Here is a 22,034-nt window from a genome sequence, read left to right as displayed (position 1 = left end):
TCATTCTCGCGGTTAATATGCATATTCAAAACATTTTCATTTAATTAGCATTACATCACTCCAAAATCACTCTTTTTTAGAGTTTAGTAAATTTTTTTTTAAAACATAATACAATGTCTGAGTATGTGAATTTATTAATGCATTATGAAAGGTAGTTAACAACGATAACAATGTCTACTTGATTTCTTTAACTTTTATGTGATTTTTATTTTTATAAAAATATTATTATTCCGTTCTTAGTAAAAGAAAATTTATTAGTTAATTTTTTAATTTTAAAAAAATAAATTAAAATATTTTAATATTTTAAAAAGTCTATTAATTAAACTCGCCATTAATCTTAACCATTAAATATTATAAAAAAATTATTAATTTTTTAATTTTAAAAAATACATTAAAATATTTTAACATTTTAAAAAATTTATTAATTAAACTCGCCATTAATCTTAACCATTAAATATTATAAAAAAATTTAAAATTAAATATTTTGACATTTTATAAAAAATACTCGTTGTCGATAATCACTGTTTTTGTGATTTGTTCCTAATATAAAGGGATTAATTAGTAAATTTTTTAATAATATGAGATATCAATTAATAAATTTTTTAAAATTATATAGACTAAAAATGCCTAAAGGCAAAATTAATAGAGAAACTAGTTGATAGACCTTTTAAAATATTAGAAATGTTTTAATATATTTTTCAAAACTGAAAGATTAACTAGTGAGTTTCTCCATACTATAAAAACTATTTGGGTTGGTATTTACTAATGACACTAACTTTTTTGGAATGGATGAGAAATTATTTGCATTTGTTTCTTGAAAATGTTGGTATTGACAGTTTATTGGTATATGGAATGCTAGAAACAGTATAATATGGAGGAATAATGTGTCATCTCCCATGGCAATTTGGTTTCATGCAAAGAAGTCCTTTGAAGATTAAGATTGGCGGCAGGCCCAGGAAAAATATCATATAACTATGGATACTTAATCAGTCTAGGTATGGCAAAAATCCAAATATGGGTGGCTCAAGATAAATGCAGATGCAGCTATAGATGTTGGTGAGACATGGACAGGCATAGGTTTAGAGGCGAGAAAAGACAAAAGGCCATTTTCTAGCAACTAGGAGCTTCTGAGTTCTCAAAACTTTTACAGCAAAATATGTACAAGTAATGGCAATAGTAGAAGCCTTAAGTTGAGTTAAAGCAAATGGAATGAAGTCATGATTTAAAGTGATTGTCAACAAGTAATAAATCCAATCAAAGCTAAAAATTTATAAGATGCAATATCATTTGGGTTTACTCATATTCGTAAGCTTGTTCAAGACTTGAATTCAGTAGTGCAATTTTCATTAAGGAAAATGCTTATCTGACTGGATTCATAGTACATCAAGATACAAATAAGTGGATGATGGACCACTTCAATATTTAATAAATCCATAATACTCCCAAGTACATGAAATGCGGTTTACTTGCTGGAAGGGGACAAAGAAGGAAAACAAAATGGAAGCAAGTAAATTATTGTGAAGACTTGTATATTTGCTGGTGGGCAATTCCAAGTACAAGAAATGTGGTTTAAGGATCAGGGAATCAGTAGATCTGCCTCTGTTTGTAGTCACTTTTTGGATTATCTTTTTCTTCTTTCTCTATCAAAACCAGAGGTTCTTTCTCTATCAAAACCAGAGGCCGAATTAGCTGGTGTATGTTTATATCTTATTGCTATAGCTGCATAAGGGCGTCTAGTTTTGGTTACCGTTTCAGTTTGAATTTGGTTTTTTCTTCTTATTCTAGTTCGGTTCTTGTTTAGAACTTCTAAACATAAAAGTATTTTTCAAATAAATTGTTAATGAAACAGAACAGCTGGTGACCATCATATTATTCCATTGGCACAAAACCGAACATGTTGTAGAGAGCATAAACTAAGAGAAATTATTAATGCACATACGCTTTTATTAATAATCATGAAATACTTACTCTTTTATGGTTGAGGGAGCATACTTTAATACCTGAATATGAAGGTGAATTGGCTAATACATGGGGCAAATCGTAGTTGATTCCCTTAATATGAGGATATTTTGAAGCGATAATACTGAGAGTAACTCCAGTGCCACCTCCCACATCAACCAACACATTGAGGCCATCAAATCCCCTGTAAACATCGAGGATCTTCTTCACCACTAAGGTAGTGTAGCTTGAAATTCCCTCATTGAATAGCCTGTTGAACCTTTGATCAGTTTCTAGGTATTCAAATGCCGTCATTCCATGGGCTCTGCTGAATGGAAATCCACCTTCAAGTATTGCGTCATTTAAATGGAACCTATAATAACATTTGGGAATTAGATCATACACTAAATGGGCAGATAAATATTAGAGGAAGAGGCCAAATATATGAGTACCAGCTCTTCATGAGAACCTCATCATGGTGCATCAACAATAGAGGACCAGCAGATCCACTCCCATCTTGGTTCTATAGAGAGAATAGGTTTACAGCAAAACTAACTTGCTTCTCATATTATTCACAAGAGTATTCATAGGATACATGTACACGTGAATACCAAGTATAACAAGAATACAATTCTAACTAGGAAATAATAACTCAATCATAATACAACTCTAATACGCTAGCAATTCTAACTAGGAAATAATAACTCAATCATAATACAACTCTAATACGCTAGCAGGCCCCCTCAATTCGAGCAGAATCAGTAGAGAATGATCGAATTGATAATTGTGACATAAGGAACTTGTGCCGAGCTTTAGGTAAAGGTTTGGTCAAAATGTCTGCAAGCTGATCCTTTGAACAAATATAACGAACTTGAATCTCTTTCTGTTGAACTTTATCGCGAATGAAATGAAACTCAACCTCAAGATGCTTCGATCGATTATGAAAAACGGGGTTAGCAGAAAGGTAAGTGGCGCCAATATTGTCACACCAAACATTTGGTGTTACTTGAGAAGCAAAACCAATATCACATAACAAGAACTGAACCCAGACAAGTTCTTGAATTGCTAACCCAAGGGCTCTATATTCGGCTTCAGTGGAAGACTTGGCAACGGTTCGTTGTTTTCGAGAGCTCCAAGAAATCAGATTTCGGCCCATGAATATAGCAAAACCAGAAGTTGATTTTCGGTCATAAGTACTACTCGCCCAATCGGCATCACAATAAATGTTGAGCTGGGTAGTAGGAGATTTGGATATAAACAAGCCATATGTGGAAGTGGCTTGTAAATAACGCAAAATTCTTTTAACAAGTGACCAATTTTCCTCGGTAGGATTGTGCATAAATTGAGATGCCCGATGAACAGAATAACATACTTCAGGACGAGTGAGACTTAAATATTGTAGTCCCCCAACAATGGATCGATAGAGAGTAGGATCATCAAAGGATCGACCATCAATAGTAGCTTTATCTTTGACACTAGCTGGGGTAGTCAAACCTTTACAATCTTTCATTTTAGCTTTGACAAGCAAGTCTTGAATATATTTTCGCTGAGTGAGTAAAAGACCAGCCGGCTGCCATGATGCCTCCATACCTAAGAAATAATCCAAAGTACCCAAATCTTTAATGGAAAAAGCAGCTTGAAGGACAGTAACCATATGTTGAATGATAAGTGGATCAGAACCGGTGACAAGTATATCGTCAACATAAACTAGAAGGAAAATAACTTGTTCACCTTTCCGAAAAATAAAGAGTGAAGAATCAGCATTGGAACTTGTAAAACCAAGAAGAGTAAGATTGTGAACCAATTTTGAATACCATTGGCGAGGAGCCTGCCGTAGACCATAAAGAGAGCGCCGTAACCGACAAACATAATTAGACTTTGTTTGATCAATAAAACCTGGAGGCTGCTCCATGAAAACAGGAATATCAAGATCGCCATGGAGGAATGCATTAGAAACATCTAATTGCTTGATTTTCCAAGTAAATGAAACGGCAAGAGACAAAATCATACGTATGGTTGTGGGCTTGATGACAGGAGAAAAGGTTTCCTTGAAGTCAATTCCCGGCCTTTGATGGAAATCTTTTGCTACCAAACGTGCTTTGTACTTGTCAATGCTACCATCAGCTTTTTCCTTGAGTCGAAAAACCCATTTACATCCAACAATGTTTTGAGCTTGACTTCTGGGAACTAAATCCCAAGTGTGTGTGTGAAGTAAGGCATTAATTTCATGTACCATAGCCTCGCGCCACTTAGTATCTTTGTTAGCTTGCGTGAAGCAAGTCGGAACAGCTTGAGTTTGGACAAGATTCAGTGTAGGAGACCAAGGCAACCTCGGTTTTAAAGAGCCCGTTTGACGTCAGGTGACCATTTGATGGCGCTGAATCAATTCTTGCGGCGGAGAGGAGACCTGTGCATCATTAGAGGCAAGAATTTCTGCAACACCTGGTGTAGAACTAGTGTCGAAAGGCTGTCGTTCATGTGAGGCAGACGTTGGTGTGACTGGCTCGGCAGTGGGCACAATATCACCTGCTGATCTTGGTGAAGCAGCAGCCAGCTCTTGCGAAAGATTAAAAGGTACCACATCAGATGGAGGTACTTGTGCAGGTTGTGAAGATGGCTTAGCACCAAGAATCCCTGAATAGTTGCTATGTTGCGGTATAGGCGGCAATGGAACCGAAGTGGGAGAGACTATTGAAGTTGTAGAGATGGAATTATCACTAGGCTTGCGAAAAGGAAACACCTGTTCATAAAACAAAACGTGACGTGAGATAAACTTTCGACGAGATTGAATATCCAGACAAATATAACCTTTGTGAAGTTTGCTATATCCAAGAAAGACACATTGAGAAGATTTTGGGGCCAATTTATGAGGTGCATAGGGCTTTAACCAGGGGTAGCAAAGAGAGCCAAAAACTCGCAATTCATCATAGTTAGGCTTCGTACGAAATAAAATCTCAAATGGAGAAAACCGATCATGAATACTGTTAGGCAGCCGATTTATAGTGTGGAGAGCAGCATCAAAGGCATAGTTCCAATATTCATATGGAACCGAAGCATTATGAAGTAATGACCTTCCCAATTCAACTATATGACGATGGCGTCGTTCTGCAATGCCATTTTGTTCCGGTGTATGAGGACAAGAGACTCGTTGAGATATTCCTTGTTCCTGTAAGAATTTTGTTAGTGTCTGAAATTCACCACCCCAACCTGATTGGAAAGCTTTAATTGGCACCCCGAAATACTTCTCAACCAACTTCTTAAATTGAATAAATATAGGCAAGACATCAGATTTATTTTTGAGATAATAAAGCCAAGAATATTTACTAAACTGATCATGGAAGAGAACATAATAGCGATAACCATCTATGGAAGTAACGGGAGAAGGCCCCCAAACATCAGAACAAATTAATTCCAAAGGCTGTGAAACTTGACTATTTGAGATAGAAAAGGGTAGTTTGTGAGACTTGCTCACATTACAAGCATGACAAAAATCAAAAGGTTGCTTGGAATCAAAAGAAATGTTATTATGTCTAAGAACTTGATTAACTAAGCGAATGTTCGCATGACCAAATCGCTGATGCCAAAGGGAGACAGTAGCAGGACACGCCTTGGGTGAGAACGATAGAACTCGCGACATAGGGAAGTGATAAAGCCCGTTTTTACTCCGGCCTTGATAGAGCACCTGTCTCGTGGGGATATCCTTAACAAAATAAACATTAGGGAAAAATTCCATGGAAATATTATTGTCAGAATTAAAAGCTTGCACAGACAATAAATTAGTCTTGACAGATGGAGAATATAGAACATTACGAATTTTAAACAATCGACCATTAACACAAGAATCAGACTTGCCATGAGATAAAAATTGGAAGAGTTTTACCATCAGCTATGGTTAAAGCCATGTTGTCACGAATGGGAGTTGGATCTTGAAGATGTTCCTTGTCGTTAGCCAAGTGATAATTCGCTCCCGAGTCAACAGTCCACTGAGTAGGATGAGGTTCGGTTGGTGCCTGGACAATATTAGCTTGTGGTGGTTGTTGGTGTTGCTGCCTTGGGGATGGGCACTGCCGAGACATGTGATCGATACCATTACAGTTATAACATGTAACTGTGGATTGATTATAGCTGCGAGTTCCAGAATTGGAATTGCCGTTGTGTCCATTACCACGACCATATGCTGAATTTTGATAAGCAGAATTCATGTAACCAGAATTTTGGTTATTGCCACCTCTGCCTCCACGACCTCCACGGCCACCACGTCTGCCGCGTCCACCACGGCTAGAATTGAAACCAGAATTAGAGTAGCTGTATTGTGCCGTAACAGGTGCAGCAGGAGAAATCGACAAGGAATCAGTCTTGAGTTGAGTTTCCTCACTGAGCAAATAAGAATACAACTCATCGAACGAGAGATCATCATGACGAGCTTCCATAGCGCGAACAAAGGGCCGATACTCGGACCCTAAACCAGCCATTACATCACAAACAAGATTAGCTTCCGGTACTGAATTTTGAAAAGCTTCAAGCTGATCAGCAATGGAACGAGCTTTCTGCATGTAAACGTCGATTGAATCAGTTCCACGAGCAAGAAGTTTTAATTCTCACCGTAATTGTTGAACTTTCGCCTTAGTACTTTTAGAACAGATTGTAGCAAGCTTGTCCCAAGCTTCTCTAGCAGTTTTGCAACGTAATACATGGTGCAACATAGATTCAGATAAAGAACATTGAATCCAACTTTTGACAATTTGATCTTTTGCGAACCATGGCTTGTAAGCAGGATTAACATAACCATCGGGTAAAATTCGTGATGGAGTATCAACAGAACCATCAATATGCTGAGTCAAGTCATATCCATGAAGAAGAGGTAGAAGCTGACCTTCCCATAGGAAGTAATTGGCAGAGGTGAGCTTAATAGAAACAAATTGTGAGATATTTGGTATACGAAGTAACGAACTAGCAGAGGTTTGAACGGGAGCAGATGAGGAAGCAAGACTTGGTGAAGAAGAGGTGGCGCTGGGCTCAGTCATCTTTTGACAGAGGAAGAAAAAGGATAGATAATTGAAGTGTAACCCTAAGGCTCTGATACCATATAGAGAGAATAGGTTTACAGCAAAACTAATTTACTTCTCATATTATTTACAAGAGTATTTATAAGATACATGTACATGTGAATACCAAGTATAACAAGAATACAATTCTAACTAGAAAATAATAACTCAATCATAATACAACTCTAATACGCTAGCAATTCTAATTAGGAAATAATAACTCAATTATAATACAACTCTAATACGCTAGCAGGTTCTTGGTGAGGAATTTGCAAATGGATCCTGCAACATACCATCTTTCCACTTGGCCATTCTCTTTGGTGGAAGACGAGCACTTCACTATATCATAGCTTGCCAAAACACGCAACATACGATCCAGTAAGATAGGTGCATCTTGGTTTCTCGCCGCCGGAATCCGCTGTGCAATCTCGGAAGCTGAGAGGGAACCACGACTGTTCCCAGGTGTAGAAATGATGTCGATGATGTTGAGCTCCAGAGTTGATTTGAGTACCATTGGAAGAACAACGGCATTTGCTAGGCTGACGGCTAGATTCCATGTTTCTTCTTCATCGTAGCATTCAGACACAATTGTAGCTCAAGCGCTTTGCTCAGAACCGGTCATTGATTTGTGTGAAGCTGCTGTTTCAGCTCATCCTTCTATTTAATTTGATTTAAAATTAAATCGAGATAAATAAATTAAAAATTAAAAATAAATTATTTTTAAAAATTAAATTAAATTAATTTTAATTAAAAATTAAATCAAATTCAATTAATTTAATTTATTTCAATTCGATTCAATTTAATTAATTTTAATTTTTAATAATTTATTTTATTTTTTAAATTTTATTTTTAATATTTAAAATTTAATTAAAATATTTTAATTTTAATATAATTTAATTTTTTTATATTATTAAAAATAATATATTATTATTACTGATCGATTTAATTTAACTTTTTTATTAAAATCGAATCTAATTAAAATTTTTAAAATTAAAAATTGAATCGATCCGAAATAAATAAAAAATTAAATCAAAATTTTAAATTAATTTAATTCAATTAATTTTTTTTAATTTAAACTAAATACCAATCATATCCCTTTCCCTATGTGACACTATTTTTAGTGTCACTTACTCACTGTATCGATTATTTTAAAGATAGATTTTATTTAAAAATGTAATTCATTGGTGATTTAAAATATATACATCTAGAAATTGTAATGTAATTTAAATGTCAGAAATCTAAAAGACACATCTTAAAAAACTAGTGGCTGAGCTTATGTAAAAATTTCTTGAAATCGTTCAATGATATGAACACATGTTTTTTTTTCAAGTTATGAAAAAGAGAGTTTTTTTTTTTTCATTTCGTGTATTATAATTAAAATAATTATTAAATTACGTTAAAATTTAAAAATAATTTTAAATTTTTTATATTAAATAAATGTGTTGAGCAATCAAACCACCGAATACACTTATTCGGCGGTGTGAATACCAAACAAAAAGCAGTTCAACACTGTTTTGATAAGCTGAACATGTTCGGCACTCAAAAGTGCCAAACATGTCCACGGGGTTATGCATGCAATTGAGATTAGACATGTGCAGCATTCAAAGTGCGGCACATGTCCAAGTATGCACCTAGCACTCAAAGTGCCACACATCCAAGTATGCACCTGCATGCATGTCACCAATACCCATGCATTCCAAACATGCATATTTGACGAGGGATGAAATATTTTAAAATTTTAAATTATTATATTTTTTAAAAAATATTAAATTTTATTATATATTTTTAAATATATTAAATATTATAAACTATTTAATAAGACTAAAATATTAAATAAAATTAATATTAATCAATTTATATAATATTATAATATTAAAAATAAAATAATTAATAATTTTAAAATAATTAAAAAATTAATAATACAGATAAAATATTTTAGAATTTTAAATTATTATTTTTAAAAAAATATTAAATTTTATTAAATATTAAAAATTTTTTAAAAAAACCTAAACATAAAATAATTATTTTTAAGTTTTTTAACTTTTTTAATATTTAATAAAATTTAATATTTTTATAAATAAATATAATAAAAAGTTAATAAAATTTAATATTTTTTTAAAAATATAATAATTTAAAATCCTAAAATATTTCATCCATCTTATTAATTTTTTCAATTATTTTAAAATGAGTAATTATTTTATTTTTGATATTATAATATTATATAAATTAATTAGTACTAATTTAATTTAATATTTTAATTTTATTAAATATTTTATAATATTTAACATGTTTAAAAGAAATATAATTAAAAAATTAATAAAATTTAATATTTTTTAAAAAATATAATAATTTAAAATTTTAAAATATTTTGGTGACATGCTGCATGCATGGATCACCTTGGACATGTTCCGCACCATGTCCAATCTCAGAAACCTGTTTTTAAGTTTTTTTAAATTTTTTTTAATATTTAATATTTTTATAAATAAATATAAGAAAAAAATTAATAAAATTTAATATTTTTTAAAAATAATAATTTAAAATCTTAAAATATTTTATTTATCTTGCATACATGAGTGAAATATGCATGTTTGGAATGATATGCATGTTTGGACATGTTCGGCACTTAATATGTTCAGTTTGCGCGAACACATGGCCCGATACTTACAAATGCGTCTGAACTTTTGTTTTAATTCTGTCAAGTGGTCGCTATTAGTGAGTTTGAAGTAAAAGTCTGAATAGGTTGACTGGTAGAAGCAGTTGGGTGGATTTGCAGTGCCAATAGCTACAATCATGGCTAAACCACTTGCTCGACGGGACTCCAAGATCCTTTCCATGGGCGATTCCATTTTCCTGCTCCTATAATTTTATCTTGGTTTTTGCTTTTCAGGTTATCTATAGACAACTTCCTATCTTATTCATTTATATTATTACAATGTAAGCATAACCAACAATAAAAAAATGATTAAAATGATTAGACAATATTACCTAACTAAGTTCTCCTGATTTCAGCCTCTACTAGAATGGTTCGCATCATATTCGGTAACACTATACAATTTATGTTTTTCTTTACACTAAAGACAATTCTTTTATTTTTATTGTTTACGTTTTAAAATCTGTTTGTATAAAAGTAATTTATAAATTTTTATATGAAAATAAATATTTTTTAAAAATATAATATATATAATTAAGAGATTTATAATTTAATTTCTAAATATTCTCAATATTTACAAATTAATTCTTATATTTTAAAAACTCTTTAAAATATCTTGTTTGCTGTATAATCATTCCATCGGATATATTTTAGCACAACTAACTTTGATGCCAAATTTAACTTCTTTTTCAGACACTTATTTAATAGTGTAGGTGCCGAACAAAGTACAGTTCTGATGTCCAAATATGCATATCATTCCAAGTATGCATATTTCACTCATGTATGCAAGATAAATAAAATATTTTAGGATTTTAAATTATTATTTTTTTAAAAAAATATTAAATTTTATTAATTTTTTTATTATATTTATTTATAAAAATATTAAATATTAAAAAAATTTATAAAAACTTAAAAACAGGTTTCTGAGATTGGACATGGTGCGGAACATGTCCGAGGTGATCCATGCATGAAGTGCATGCATGTCACCGAAATATTTTAAAATTTTAAATTATTATATTTTTTAAAAAATATTAAATTTTATTAATTTTTTAATTATATTTCTTTTAAACATGTTAAATATTATAAAATATTTAATAAAATTAAATATTAAATCAAATTAGTACTAATTAATTTATATAATATTAAAAATAAAATAATTAATCATTTTAAAATAATTGAAAAAATTAATAAGATGGATGAAATATTTTAGGATTTTAAATTATTATATTTTTTAAAAAATATTAAATTTTATTAACTTTTTTATTATATTTATTTATAAAAATATTAAATTTTATTAAATATTAAAAGATTTTTAAAAACGCGCATGTCCAATCTCAGTTGCATATGCATGCTTGAAATGCATGGGTATGGGTAACATGCTGCATGTTTGGACATGTGCGGCACTCAAAAAGTGCCGCACATGTCCGATCTCAGTTGCATAATTCCGTGGATACGTTCGGCAATCAAAATACCGAATATTTTGTCGAATTGCTTTTTTTCAAACTGTTTTTTTTGTGTAGAACTGCTTTTTGATCAGCTGAGTTCGCATCTACACTGTCTAATAAATCTATATTAAAATATTTTTAAATTCTACGTGATTTGATTTTAATAATTATTTTAATTATAATATAAAAAAGGAGAAAAATTGTTTTTTCATGACTTGAAAAAAAGCATGTGCTCATATCATTGAACGATTTCAAGAGATTTTTACATCAGCTCAGCCACTACTTTTTAAGATTTGTCTTCTAGATTTCCGACATTTAAATTACATCACAATTTCTAGATCTATATATTTTAAATCACCACTGAATTACATTTTTAAACAAAATATATCTTCAAAATAACCAATATAGTGACAGCAGAAATATAGTCACACAGCATTAGCAGTATTTTGTTTCCATGGAAAAAATTAATTAAATTAAATAAATTTAAAATTTTAGTTCAATTTTTTATTTATTTTAATTCGATTTAAATTTTAATTTTAAAAATTTTAATTATTTTAATTCAATTTAATTTTCAAAACGAACTGATATTTTAAACCAACGCAGACGAAAGCTGACTCCCTCCCCAGTGTCACAGCAGCTTCACACAAATCAATGACCGGTTCTGAGCAAAGCGCTTCAGCCACAATTGTGTCTGAATGCTGCGATGAAGAAGAAACATGGAATCTAGCCGTCAGCCTAGCAAATGCCGTTGTTCTTCCAATGGTACTCAAATCAGCTCTGGAGCTCAACATCATCGACATCATTTCCACACCTGGGAACAGTCGTGGTTCCCTCTCAGCTTCCGAGATTGCACAGCGGATTCCGGCGGCGAGAAACCAAGATGCACCTATCTTACTGGATCGTATGTTGCGTGTTTTGGCAAGCTATGATATAGTAAAGTGCTCGTCTTCCACCAAAGAGAATGGCCAAGTGGAAAGATGGTATGGTGCAGGACCCATTTGCAAATTCCTCACCAAGAACCAAGATGGGAGTGGATCTGCTGGTCCTCTATTGTTGATGCTCCATGATGAGGTTCTCATGAAGAGCTGGTACTCATATATTTGGCCTCTTCCTCTAATATTTATCTGCCCATTTAGTGTATGATTTAATTCCCAAATGTTATTGTAGGTTCCATTTAAATGATGCAATACTTGAAGGTGGATTTCCATTCAGCAGAGCCCATGGAATGACGGCATTTGAATACCTGGGAACTGATCAAAGGTTCAACACGCTATTCAATCAAGCAATGTCAAGCTACACTACCTTAGTGGTGAAGAAGATCCTCGATGTTTACAGGGGATTTGATGGCCTCAATGTGTTGGTTGATGTGGGAGGTGGCACTGGAGTTACTCTCAGTATTATCGCTTCAAAATATCCTCATATTAAGGGAATCAACTACGATTTGCCCCATGTATTAGCCAATTCAACTTCATATTCAGGTATTAAAGTATGCTCTGTTTTGTGAAAAATACCCAGTTATTATATGAAGCTGATGATATATGGCAGGAGTGGAGCATGTCAAAGGAGATATGTTTAGGAGTGTTCCAAAGGGAGATGCAATTTTCCTGAAGGTGGTCATCGTTGTCTATGAGTTAATTTTATTTTGTATAGATTCAACATAATTAATGGTTAGAAGTTTTGTTCATTTGCTGATGAACCTTGCAGTGGATACTCCATGATTGGAGTGATGAGCATTGCTTGAAACTTCTCAAGAATTGCTGGGAAGCTCTCCCTAGTAATGGTAAGGTGATTGTTGTGGAGTGCATTCTACCCATGGCCCCAGAGAACATTGTTTCTTCACACTTTGTGCATAAGCAAGATTTACTCATGTTAACTCAAAGTCCTGGAGGAAAGGAGAGAACCCCAAAGGAGTTTGAGGCCTTGGCTTTGAAATCCGGCTTTTCAAGCTGTGAAGCCATATGCTGTGCTTACAATAGCTGGGTTTTGGAGTTCCACAAATGAGAGTTGATCTTGATCAACATATTATTAAATTTGTGGAAAATTCTAGAATATTACTGGTATTGCTCCCTCAACCATAAAAGAGTAAGTATTTCATGATTATTAATAAAAGCGTATGTGCATTAATAATTTCTCTTAGTTTATGGACTTATGCTCTCTACAACATGTTCGGTTTTGTGTCAATGGAATAATATAAACATACACCAGCCAATTCGGCCTCTGGTTTTGATAGAGAACGAAGAAAAAGATAATCCAAAAAGTGACTACAAACAGAGGCAGTTTCTTTCATTTTACGACATCCCTGAGAAACATTGTATCATCTCAGGACTACGTAAATATATTTGGCATTCTGCAAAGTATTTGCGGTTAAAAATGTCACTTCTATCAAACAGATCTAGTGATTCCCTGATCCTTAAACCACATTTCATGTGCTTGGAATTGCCCACCAGCAAATATACAAGTCTTGCTTCCATTTTGCTTTCCATCTTTGTCCCCTTCGTACAATTTATGACAAATTTACATTCAACTCTAACTCAAGTAGGAGAATAAAGAGGTCATGTGTTATTTAAATATATATATATATATATATCGAGTAATTTATTAAATATAAATATTTTTTTATAAATAAATTTATCCAAAAGGTGAAGTTGTTTAATGACGAAAATTATAATGTTTAGATCTTTCATTAAAAATATTATTGTTTAATGATCTTCTTCAATTTTATGAAATTTTTATTTTTTTTTAATTTCTCTTTACAGTGATTTTATTTTTTTGGAAATTTTTAAGTGGATAGTATATTATGGAGCCAATAAATATTGAAGTGGGTCTATCACCCACTTGTTTGTATATTGATTTATGGTAAATCCAATTAGATAAGTATTTCCCTTATTTTTTATAAAAAAAAATTTCTTGTCATTAAAGAATCTTTTAATCTTTCATTTATAAAGGAATGGACCAATGAAAAATATTTATAGAATAGGGGTTGGTTTTGGTCAGATAAATCAAAAAAGTGACCTGCTGCCTACTCCTGCATAATTTATAGTTACAGTTTAAATATAAACGGCATTAATTTACTACCACTATCTTTTACTCTATTTTGTAGTAGAGAGAGCTGTTATCGCTTTAGATCCTCTTTGTTGCAACTTACCTAACTATGCAAAAGGAATTTCAGATAACAAATACTTGTGTGTCAGGTGAAGGCTTCAAACTATTGCAATAATGTGTTCAACTGTTATCATGGATGACATTTAAAAAAAGTTTTAACATATTTATCATAGTTCATGAAGTTATTTGTTTCCTTTTCATCAAATTGGTATAATTCCGTATAAATTGTTTCAAGCACATGGAAAGAAGCCGAATTGAATGCCAATCACACAACTCTGCTCGGTTCTTCTAATGATGGTATAATTATGGAGTTTGATTCTCTCAATGCCATTCCTTGGGTAACGAGTGCAGCCGAGGGGCCATGGAGGCTTAATAACATGTTAAATTCCATCCTCAATCTGCTTCAACCTCCCTCCCCCCAATACTTCGTTCAATCATACATTGAGAGAGACAAATGTGTTGGTTGACCACGGATAGTTCTAGACAGACCACTTCATAGAGCTTTTATTTAATCTTTCTTCACTAGTGGTTTTATCATGTTTTCTTATTACCTTGTAAACCTATATTTTGAAAACTTGTCTGGGTATTTGGTTTGTGTATCATGCAGTTCCACTCTTGCTACCTTTGTGTGTATTTTGGTAAAGATTTTTTCACTTAATCTAGATTGATTATAATGAGAAAGCCTTATGACATGTTATCTTTTTCCTTGATTCTAAATTAATAAAACTCATAAAAAAAATGTATATCCAAAGCATAAAACAGCAGGATAAAGCTCATTTTGATTAGGAATCCATCCCCTAACCTATAATTACTGGGACAACTTTACCATCTATTATCGCTAGGCATTTTGTAGATATAAACCAAAATAAAACGAAGGCTGGAATCAAATCAAGCTAAGGTTCACAAGCTAATTCAGTCTCTCGTAATGATAAACAGGGAGAAGAAAAAGATGACCCCAAAAAGGAACCGAAAAAGGAAAAAAGAAAAAAGCAACTCCAGGTCATTCCAAACAATAAAGAAAATTACATGTAAAAGGTTTTTTTTTTTCTTTCACTATAAACAGACGCAGTTTCTTCATTTTACAACATCCTTGAGAAACATTACCTTCTGATATTCTCTCAGAAATGTGTAAATATATTTAGTATTCTGCTAAGTATTTGCTGTTAAAAAGATCACTTCCAACAAATAGATCTATTAATTCCCTGATCCTTAAAACTACATTTCATGTACTTGGAATTGCCAACTAGCAAATATACAAGCCTTCAGAATCAAGCCTTGCACTGACTAATGCATCCAAAAGTCAGCAAAACCTAAATTTTACATCCTAACAAAAGATTAGTCATCCATAATGAGGTAAAAACAAAAATTCTCGGCACCATATTACATCAAAATCATTCCTTCCAAAAACAATGAATTGTATTAATCTTGTCCCCTCCTAAGAAGTCATGTATTTCTAACACCAGCCAACTTTTCTTCATACAGAGCTGCTGTTAGAAGCATGTCCATTCGTTCCCTATCTTTAACTGATTCTTGTTCACATTTTTCATCCAATTTCTTCTCAATATCCTCACTAGCTCTTTTTCCTGCTTCAATTTTCTTTTTCATTCTATATCCTTGTTTCTCATATGCCCTCCTTGCCCTGCGTATTTCCTTGATTTTTGCATCACATTGTCTGCAGAACCACTTCCCTCTTGGTACAGAAGTGCGTGGAGGACTCATGCAATACATGTGATATGCATTATCACAACCATCACACAAAACAATCTTACTATCATCTTTATCAGTGAGACAAACTCTACATAGACAAGATGGGCAATACCAAAGTGGACCATGCAATTTTAACAGGTTAGTTGTCAAGCACCTCACATGGTAATACTTGTACGGGCATAAAACATGCTCACATGTCCTTAGCTTTTCCCCATGTTCCACCTCATTTCCACAAAATTTACAAACACAGATATTTCTACTCCCTGCTGGTGGTTGACAAAAATCATCCCTAGAACAATTTGAAGTCTCTTCAAACTCACCGAATACCTTTTCAATTGTTAAAGATCCCTTTTCATCACCAGCTTGATCACACAGGCTCCTGGGGGCATTCAGCCTCTCACACACTACACAATTATCATGAGGAGATCCCATTCCTACTGCTGTGCAGCTCGCACAGTACCAACTCTTTGGGGGAATCTCTTTAACAGCAGGTTCAATGCAGGATACATGGTACATTTCCTCACATGAATCACATACCAGACAATCCTTCCCATCCGCTTTGTCCCCACAACGCCGGCAAGTGCAGACACTGTATACACCACAATTGTCCATTTTCTCCGGTTTACATTGAAAATTAAATCCTCGAGTACTGAACTGTTTTGCAGCCAAGAAATGTAAAATATTTCTCAGAATCAACTAAATCAGTTACTAAAACAAAAACCAAACATTATTAGCATAAATATTCACCAACATTCAGTTATCAAGTTTAAGTAGCATAGATTAGTAATTCCATGTAATTCAAAAAAAAAAAAAAAGAGAAGATTCATTATAATAAAAATATAAATTAAATAAATAATACAATCTAGGAACTCTTATCATATTCCATCATCAGAAAAATTAATTAATTTGGTTAATTAGAAGAAAATCATGACAAAATCCATGACCGTGGTAATTTAAAATGATTCAAATTTTGCATAATGTGGTGTTGCAAATTTTATTCATTGCATAGTCACCCTAACCCCACAAAACCCAAAAAAAAAAAAAAAAAAATAGTAAGACAAGAATATCTGCAAGTTGAGTATCTTACCTGTTCATTACAGCACGTCAAAGATACATCAGAGAGGCTCTTTGCAAGAGAAATCAAATCATTACCAATTCCTTGAAGCTTTTTCCACACCTGAAATAGAGATTTTGTAAATGATTGACAAAAGAAACAGAAATTGAGTTGTCTTCGTATAAAGAAGACACCATCAACAAAATGAAGCTGAACGTCATTTATTAATTTTGATATTATAAATGCTGGCAGTTGAGTTTCAAGCACTACCATGCAGGAAAATAAAACGAAGCTGAACAAATTCTGACCACAGCAGGCAGACAAAACAATTGACATTATCATATCACAATCGAGAATAAAAAAGTTGTGCTGGTCACAACTAACCATTAAGATGTAAATTAAGATACAGACATTATAGTTGCTTTCCAAGTTTCAACATAAAATATTGCGAAAAGGCATTGATAATCAATTGCTTTACATAAGGAAAGCAACTACAAAGCCTGCAAAGATATTCAGCTATGAGAGTGACATTCAGTGATGAAACAGGATTTTTTGAAATACAGTTCCCCACAAAGAAGTAACATATTGCAGGCAGATCAGATCTGAATTGTCAATCTCTCTTTTAAAGGGCATAAAATTCAAAAACATTGTACATATCAGAGTTTAAAAACATGTTAGTGCATCAATAAATCAACATAACAATAAAGCAAATCAAATATTCAACCACGAGTTTTACTAATCAAATATTGTAAAGAAGAATCAATGCAAAAATTACCAGTTGAATATCCGAAAGAAAAAGTGAAGGTGAACGTTCATAAACTCCATCTTTCATCCTCATGTTTATGAGACTCAAGCCTAAAAGGTTTCCAGCGGTCATTTCTTGAAAATTTTCAACCAGTAGCTTACACAATAATGTGAACTTTTCAGAAAGTATAATATCAAGGAAAGCATGCTGGCACATCTCAGTGAGAGGACGATGAGATTCATCCAGAGATTCTTTAGATATATCCACATGCTCTTCAGCTGCAAGTGTCCCATTAGGTACCCACCTTGCATGTGAGGAGTGCTTGTGCCTATCTTTATCACAACTATCAGATTCCTGCAAAACAACCAAAAATATGAGTAATAACACAAAGAAATTAAGGAGGGATGGAAATTGAGACAGCTAATATTGTTTGGAAACATCCCATATGGTAGCAGCACAAACCTTAACTGTCATCAAAAGCACATCTCGGATGCAACCCTGAATACCACCTTTGTCATCATTTAATGAATGACAAATGCGCTCAAGGACAAAATCTCTGCTCTGCTTGTGTAAAACATCATTTACACCATCCAAAGAAGCTTGTTTTTCGGGGAAACAGTCTGGAAGCTCTTTTGCAGTCTACAAGAAACCACATATAACTAGGTTAAAATAAAAAGAAGAAACAATAAAGACCAGAACAAGTGAATCGCAGGGATATGGGGAAAAAAGTATACTTTCAAACCAGACCGGAACTAGTAAATCACAGGGATATGGGGACAAAAAGTATACTCTCAAAAACCAGAACAGAACTGCTATCCCTTAATTTATTTTCTTAACTTTTCATTTTTTTCCACTTTATTTAACCCCTCTGCACTCCAATAAATGAAATCAGGAAATTTGTATTTCAATGCATTGAATCTCACATCGGTTTGAGATAAGAGTAGTGTGTCCCTATAAGGAGCTAGCTTTTGGAGTCAGTTAAGACTAACCTAAATTTAACACAGTAGAAGAACCTCTCCACCGATGTTGGGCCTCTCATAAATATTTCACGTTCCAGTGTAGTTCTGAACGTGAGGTAGTGTGTTGAATTCCACATCGATTTGGAATTAGAGTAATGTAGTCCTTCTAAGATACTTAAAGCTAACTTTTAGGGTAAGTTAAGCCTAACCTAAATTTAACATGGTATTAGAGTCTCCCCAACGATAGAGGGCCTCCCGTGAATATTTTACACTCCAGTGTAGTTTTGAACGTGAAAGGAATATGTTGAATCCCACATTGGTTTAATATAGGGGTAATGTGCTCGCTGCTCCCCTTGAACTAACTTTTAAAGTAAGTTATGTATGGCCCAAATTTAACACCATGAATAAATTCCACTATTTTCTCCTTGTTTTTTCTCCCCCCTCCCCTCCTTGGTGGAGGACATAAAGGCTATTCTCCAATTATATATGTTTTAACAGCTATTTTGCTTAATTGCTTTGTATATAGTCAACAAAAGGTTTTTATACAGGTCTCGTAGCCAAAAAACAATGGGGAGGGATGTGAAACAGACAGGGTAAAGAACAAGTAGAAGGAGGAACCAAGTGTGACCTAATTACAGGAATTTTAGATTAAGCCATTTCTAAATCAATTGAAGTTCATACTATCTAAGTAGGAAGGGCGTTAAAGAATTTTAGATCACAATTATTTTCTTTTTTACAAAGATTACCAGCTCCCTTGTACAGCTCATAATAGGCATATGTCGGGAAAAGAACAAGTCCAAGTTCCCATTTGCTTGTGACCATCCAGTGACATGATCCATTACCCATAACCAGGGAAAATATAAGATTTAAGAAATTTAAACAGCCCACATAGGATTTGGAAATACATCCTTTGAGCAGAAATGTGATGTGATATTCTCCCATTTAAGCAACCCAGTATATACTTTTATGCCTGCTTATTGCTAGAATGTGTTATAAATCATTTTCATATAAATTATCATATGTTTTACTTTAAAGATGTATGTCTCACTTCGCTTAGATGCATGCTGTCACCTTGTGCCTGACTGACTGTTAGTTGTAACAACACTGGATCTGCCAATGCCACAGCAGAAACTAATACTAACCTTGCCACATTACAAACACTTTGCTTTTGTTTGGGACATAAGAATTAGCAGCCACCAATAAGGAGAATAAAGAAATGGAAGCTCTCAAATTTAACATTCAAAATGCCATATTTTTCTGTAAATATCGTCTTACTGTTATCTGAAACTAAAATTTATGGAGATTTCCTTCTGTCCAGAAACAGGTGAAGAAAGCTTTAGAGATGAATTTAGCTGTGCATCTCACATATCAGGATTAGTAATTGACTCCGCTAATTAAGTTAAATAACAAATATTTTCATGAATAAAGGAAAGGGGTTTTTTTTTTTTTGCTGATCGGATATGCCTTCAAGTGAAAAGAAGGCCAACATTTTGTGATTGCAAAATGAATGAACAATCATAAACTTGAAACTTTAAAGCAACATGACTAACACCCAGCAATGAATAGTAAGCAATCCACCAATAAACTACAAGAATGTTTTAGGAGCAAAAATTGCATCAAACTATTTGACCATCATAACTTTGTGTTTCTCTATGCAAAATAACCATTTTTCATGTCCCATTACAGCCAAAGTGCCAAAACCACTCTAAACAGCTAGCTATGTACAACTACAATATCGCATTTTTTACATTTACAAGTACAACTCTGAAGGAAAATGTCCTTAGTCTAAAGCTTTAGTTGTTATTCTGATTCACAGTCCCACTCCAGAATTTTTAAAATTCACATTTTTCTACATACATAGAGTTTACAAGATCTTTTTTCGCATTAGTCCAAGCAGTTTACCATGTTCAAAGTAATATCACAAATCTAAAATTTTAAATTTGAAAAAAAAAAAAATTGGCAACGACATCTTAACGCTGATTTAGAAATATAACAAAACCTCCATTTTATCAACAATTAATATATGTTACCAAAAAACAGGAAAATTTACTTAAGTTTTGCATGGATAAATGTGCAGCAATATACCTCATCTGCCAATTTACTACCAGCTTCCGCAGAACCTTTTCCATCATCTTGATCTTTACTCGCTGAGCTTGACCTAGTGTGCTTTCTCCTCTTGTAAGTTTGAAAACCCACACTGATCTCTGAGCCCCAATCACGACTATCATTCCCAATCCTAAACTTAAATCCATTATTCACAGCTTCACTTGTCAAGCACTGAACTCCCTCTCCTGTGCAGTCACCATTGCTTGTTCCCTCCCCATCACCCATCTCTAAATATCACAAAGAAAAGCCAAGTTGACAACAAATCCCTAATTTCGAGCTTTTCAGCACCAAATTAGGGTTTCACTGTAACACCCACATTCAAAGAGTCAAAGTTCAAGTGAATGTCAGATAGATACTCAGAGCAGAACATCAACGAAAAAATAATAATAAATTAGCAATATTTTCTCAAATAGAGTTCACATAAATCCAAATTCTCAGTTTGGTATCAGAAAATACAGCAAAGAAAGATAACGCGGGATAAGACAAAAGAACTCTGCATCTAACCACTACTGCTGCTTTCAGTTTTTCAAGTGAAGTTAACCCAAATTCTTGCATGAGAATTCAGTAAGTTCACACTATCTGTTATATCCCAAAAATTTGTAGGCTCAAGACAGAAAAGAAACCTTTTTTAAATCTTCTCTCTTTTCTTGGCATTTTCTCAGTTACCAAACACAGCAAAAAAACAAAGGAAAAAATTAACAGAAAATGAAATAAAATAGACGATGAAGCATACCCGAATAGAGATTTCAGAGCAACCCTAGAATTTGAGAAGAAGCTTTGGTTGGTTTGACAGAGAGAGGACTTGGCTCGCAAGTTGCAGGTCTTATCCGTCTATTTTTTAAAATTTTTAGAACAGAGTCGCTTTGTTTTTGCTCTCTTATTTCCGATTTTTTTAATTCTAATTTTTATTGTTTTTTAATTTATTGGGCGATATGTGGGTCGGATCTGGCTATGAAACCCGGGTTGTGACGAAGCAGCCGGTGTCGTGACCGACACGTGGCAGTCGCATACGAGGGTCCACCCAACATTCCGACCCAAACCTATTGTAATTTGTAAATTCCCGCCTCACGCCAAACTTGACGGGATGATTTTAGGTTCCCGCTCCTCCCCACATCAATGAAAAAGAGAAATGCTAGCGAGAAGTGGCGTTTCAACATTGATTAAAATAATTAATAATTAATTAAAGAAAAATAATGATAATTAATATAAAAAATATATTTTAAATAATAAGATGGAGAGTGCTGAGAGCTACTAAGATTTCTCAATTAATCATATGTAATGAT

General features: G+C 33.2%; 2 protein-coding genes across 3 annotated transcripts; one reads left to right on the top strand and one right to left on the bottom strand.

Moving 5' to 3' along the window:
* The first annotated feature begins 11,666 nt into the window (after nt 1-11,666).
* LOC110606332 (caffeic acid 3-O-methyltransferase) lies at nt 11,667-13,214 on the top strand. Its single transcript, XM_021745087.2, has 4 exons — nt 11,667-12,166; nt 12,246-12,556; nt 12,624-12,688; nt 12,783-13,214. Exons 1-4 carry the CDS (start codon nt 11,730-11,732, stop codon nt 13,077-13,079), a joined length of 1,110 nt encoding a protein of 369 aa, XP_021600779.2. The 5' UTR covers nt 11,667-11,729; the 3' UTR covers nt 13,080-13,214.
* Nucleotides 13,215-15,356: 2,142 nt separating this feature from the next.
* Nucleotides 15,357-21,641, bottom strand: LOC110606171 (PHD finger protein EHD3). 2 transcript variants are annotated; one of them, XM_043953492.1, is made up of 6 exons: nt 21,485-21,641; nt 20,731-21,054; nt 18,149-18,325; nt 17,717-18,040; nt 16,975-17,064; nt 15,357-16,541 (listed from the first exon to the last, which is right to left on the bottom strand). In XM_043953492.1, the coding sequence occupies exons 2-6, from the start codon at nt 20,974-20,976 to the stop codon at nt 15,624-15,626; spliced, it is 1,755 nt and encodes a 584-aa protein (XP_043809427.1). In that variant the 5' UTR covers nt 20,977-21,054; nt 21,485-21,641; the 3' UTR covers nt 15,357-15,623. The 2 variants fall into 2 exon arrangements, with proteins under 2 accessions (XP_043809427.1, XP_043809428.1); XM_043953493.1 differs by lacking the exon at nt 21,485-21,641 and having other exon boundaries at nt 20,731-21,478.
* Nucleotides 21,642-22,034: the final 393 nt, after the last annotated feature.

Source organism: Manihot esculenta, chromosome 18 (assembly GCF_001659605.2).
Source record: "Manihot esculenta cultivar AM560-2 chromosome 18, M.esculenta_v8, whole genome shotgun sequence".
In the NCBI taxonomy this organism is placed as follows: Eukaryota; Viridiplantae; Streptophyta; class Magnoliopsida; order Malpighiales; family Euphorbiaceae; genus Manihot; species Manihot esculenta.
This window is presented reverse-complemented; position numbering and strand designations above follow the sequence as displayed.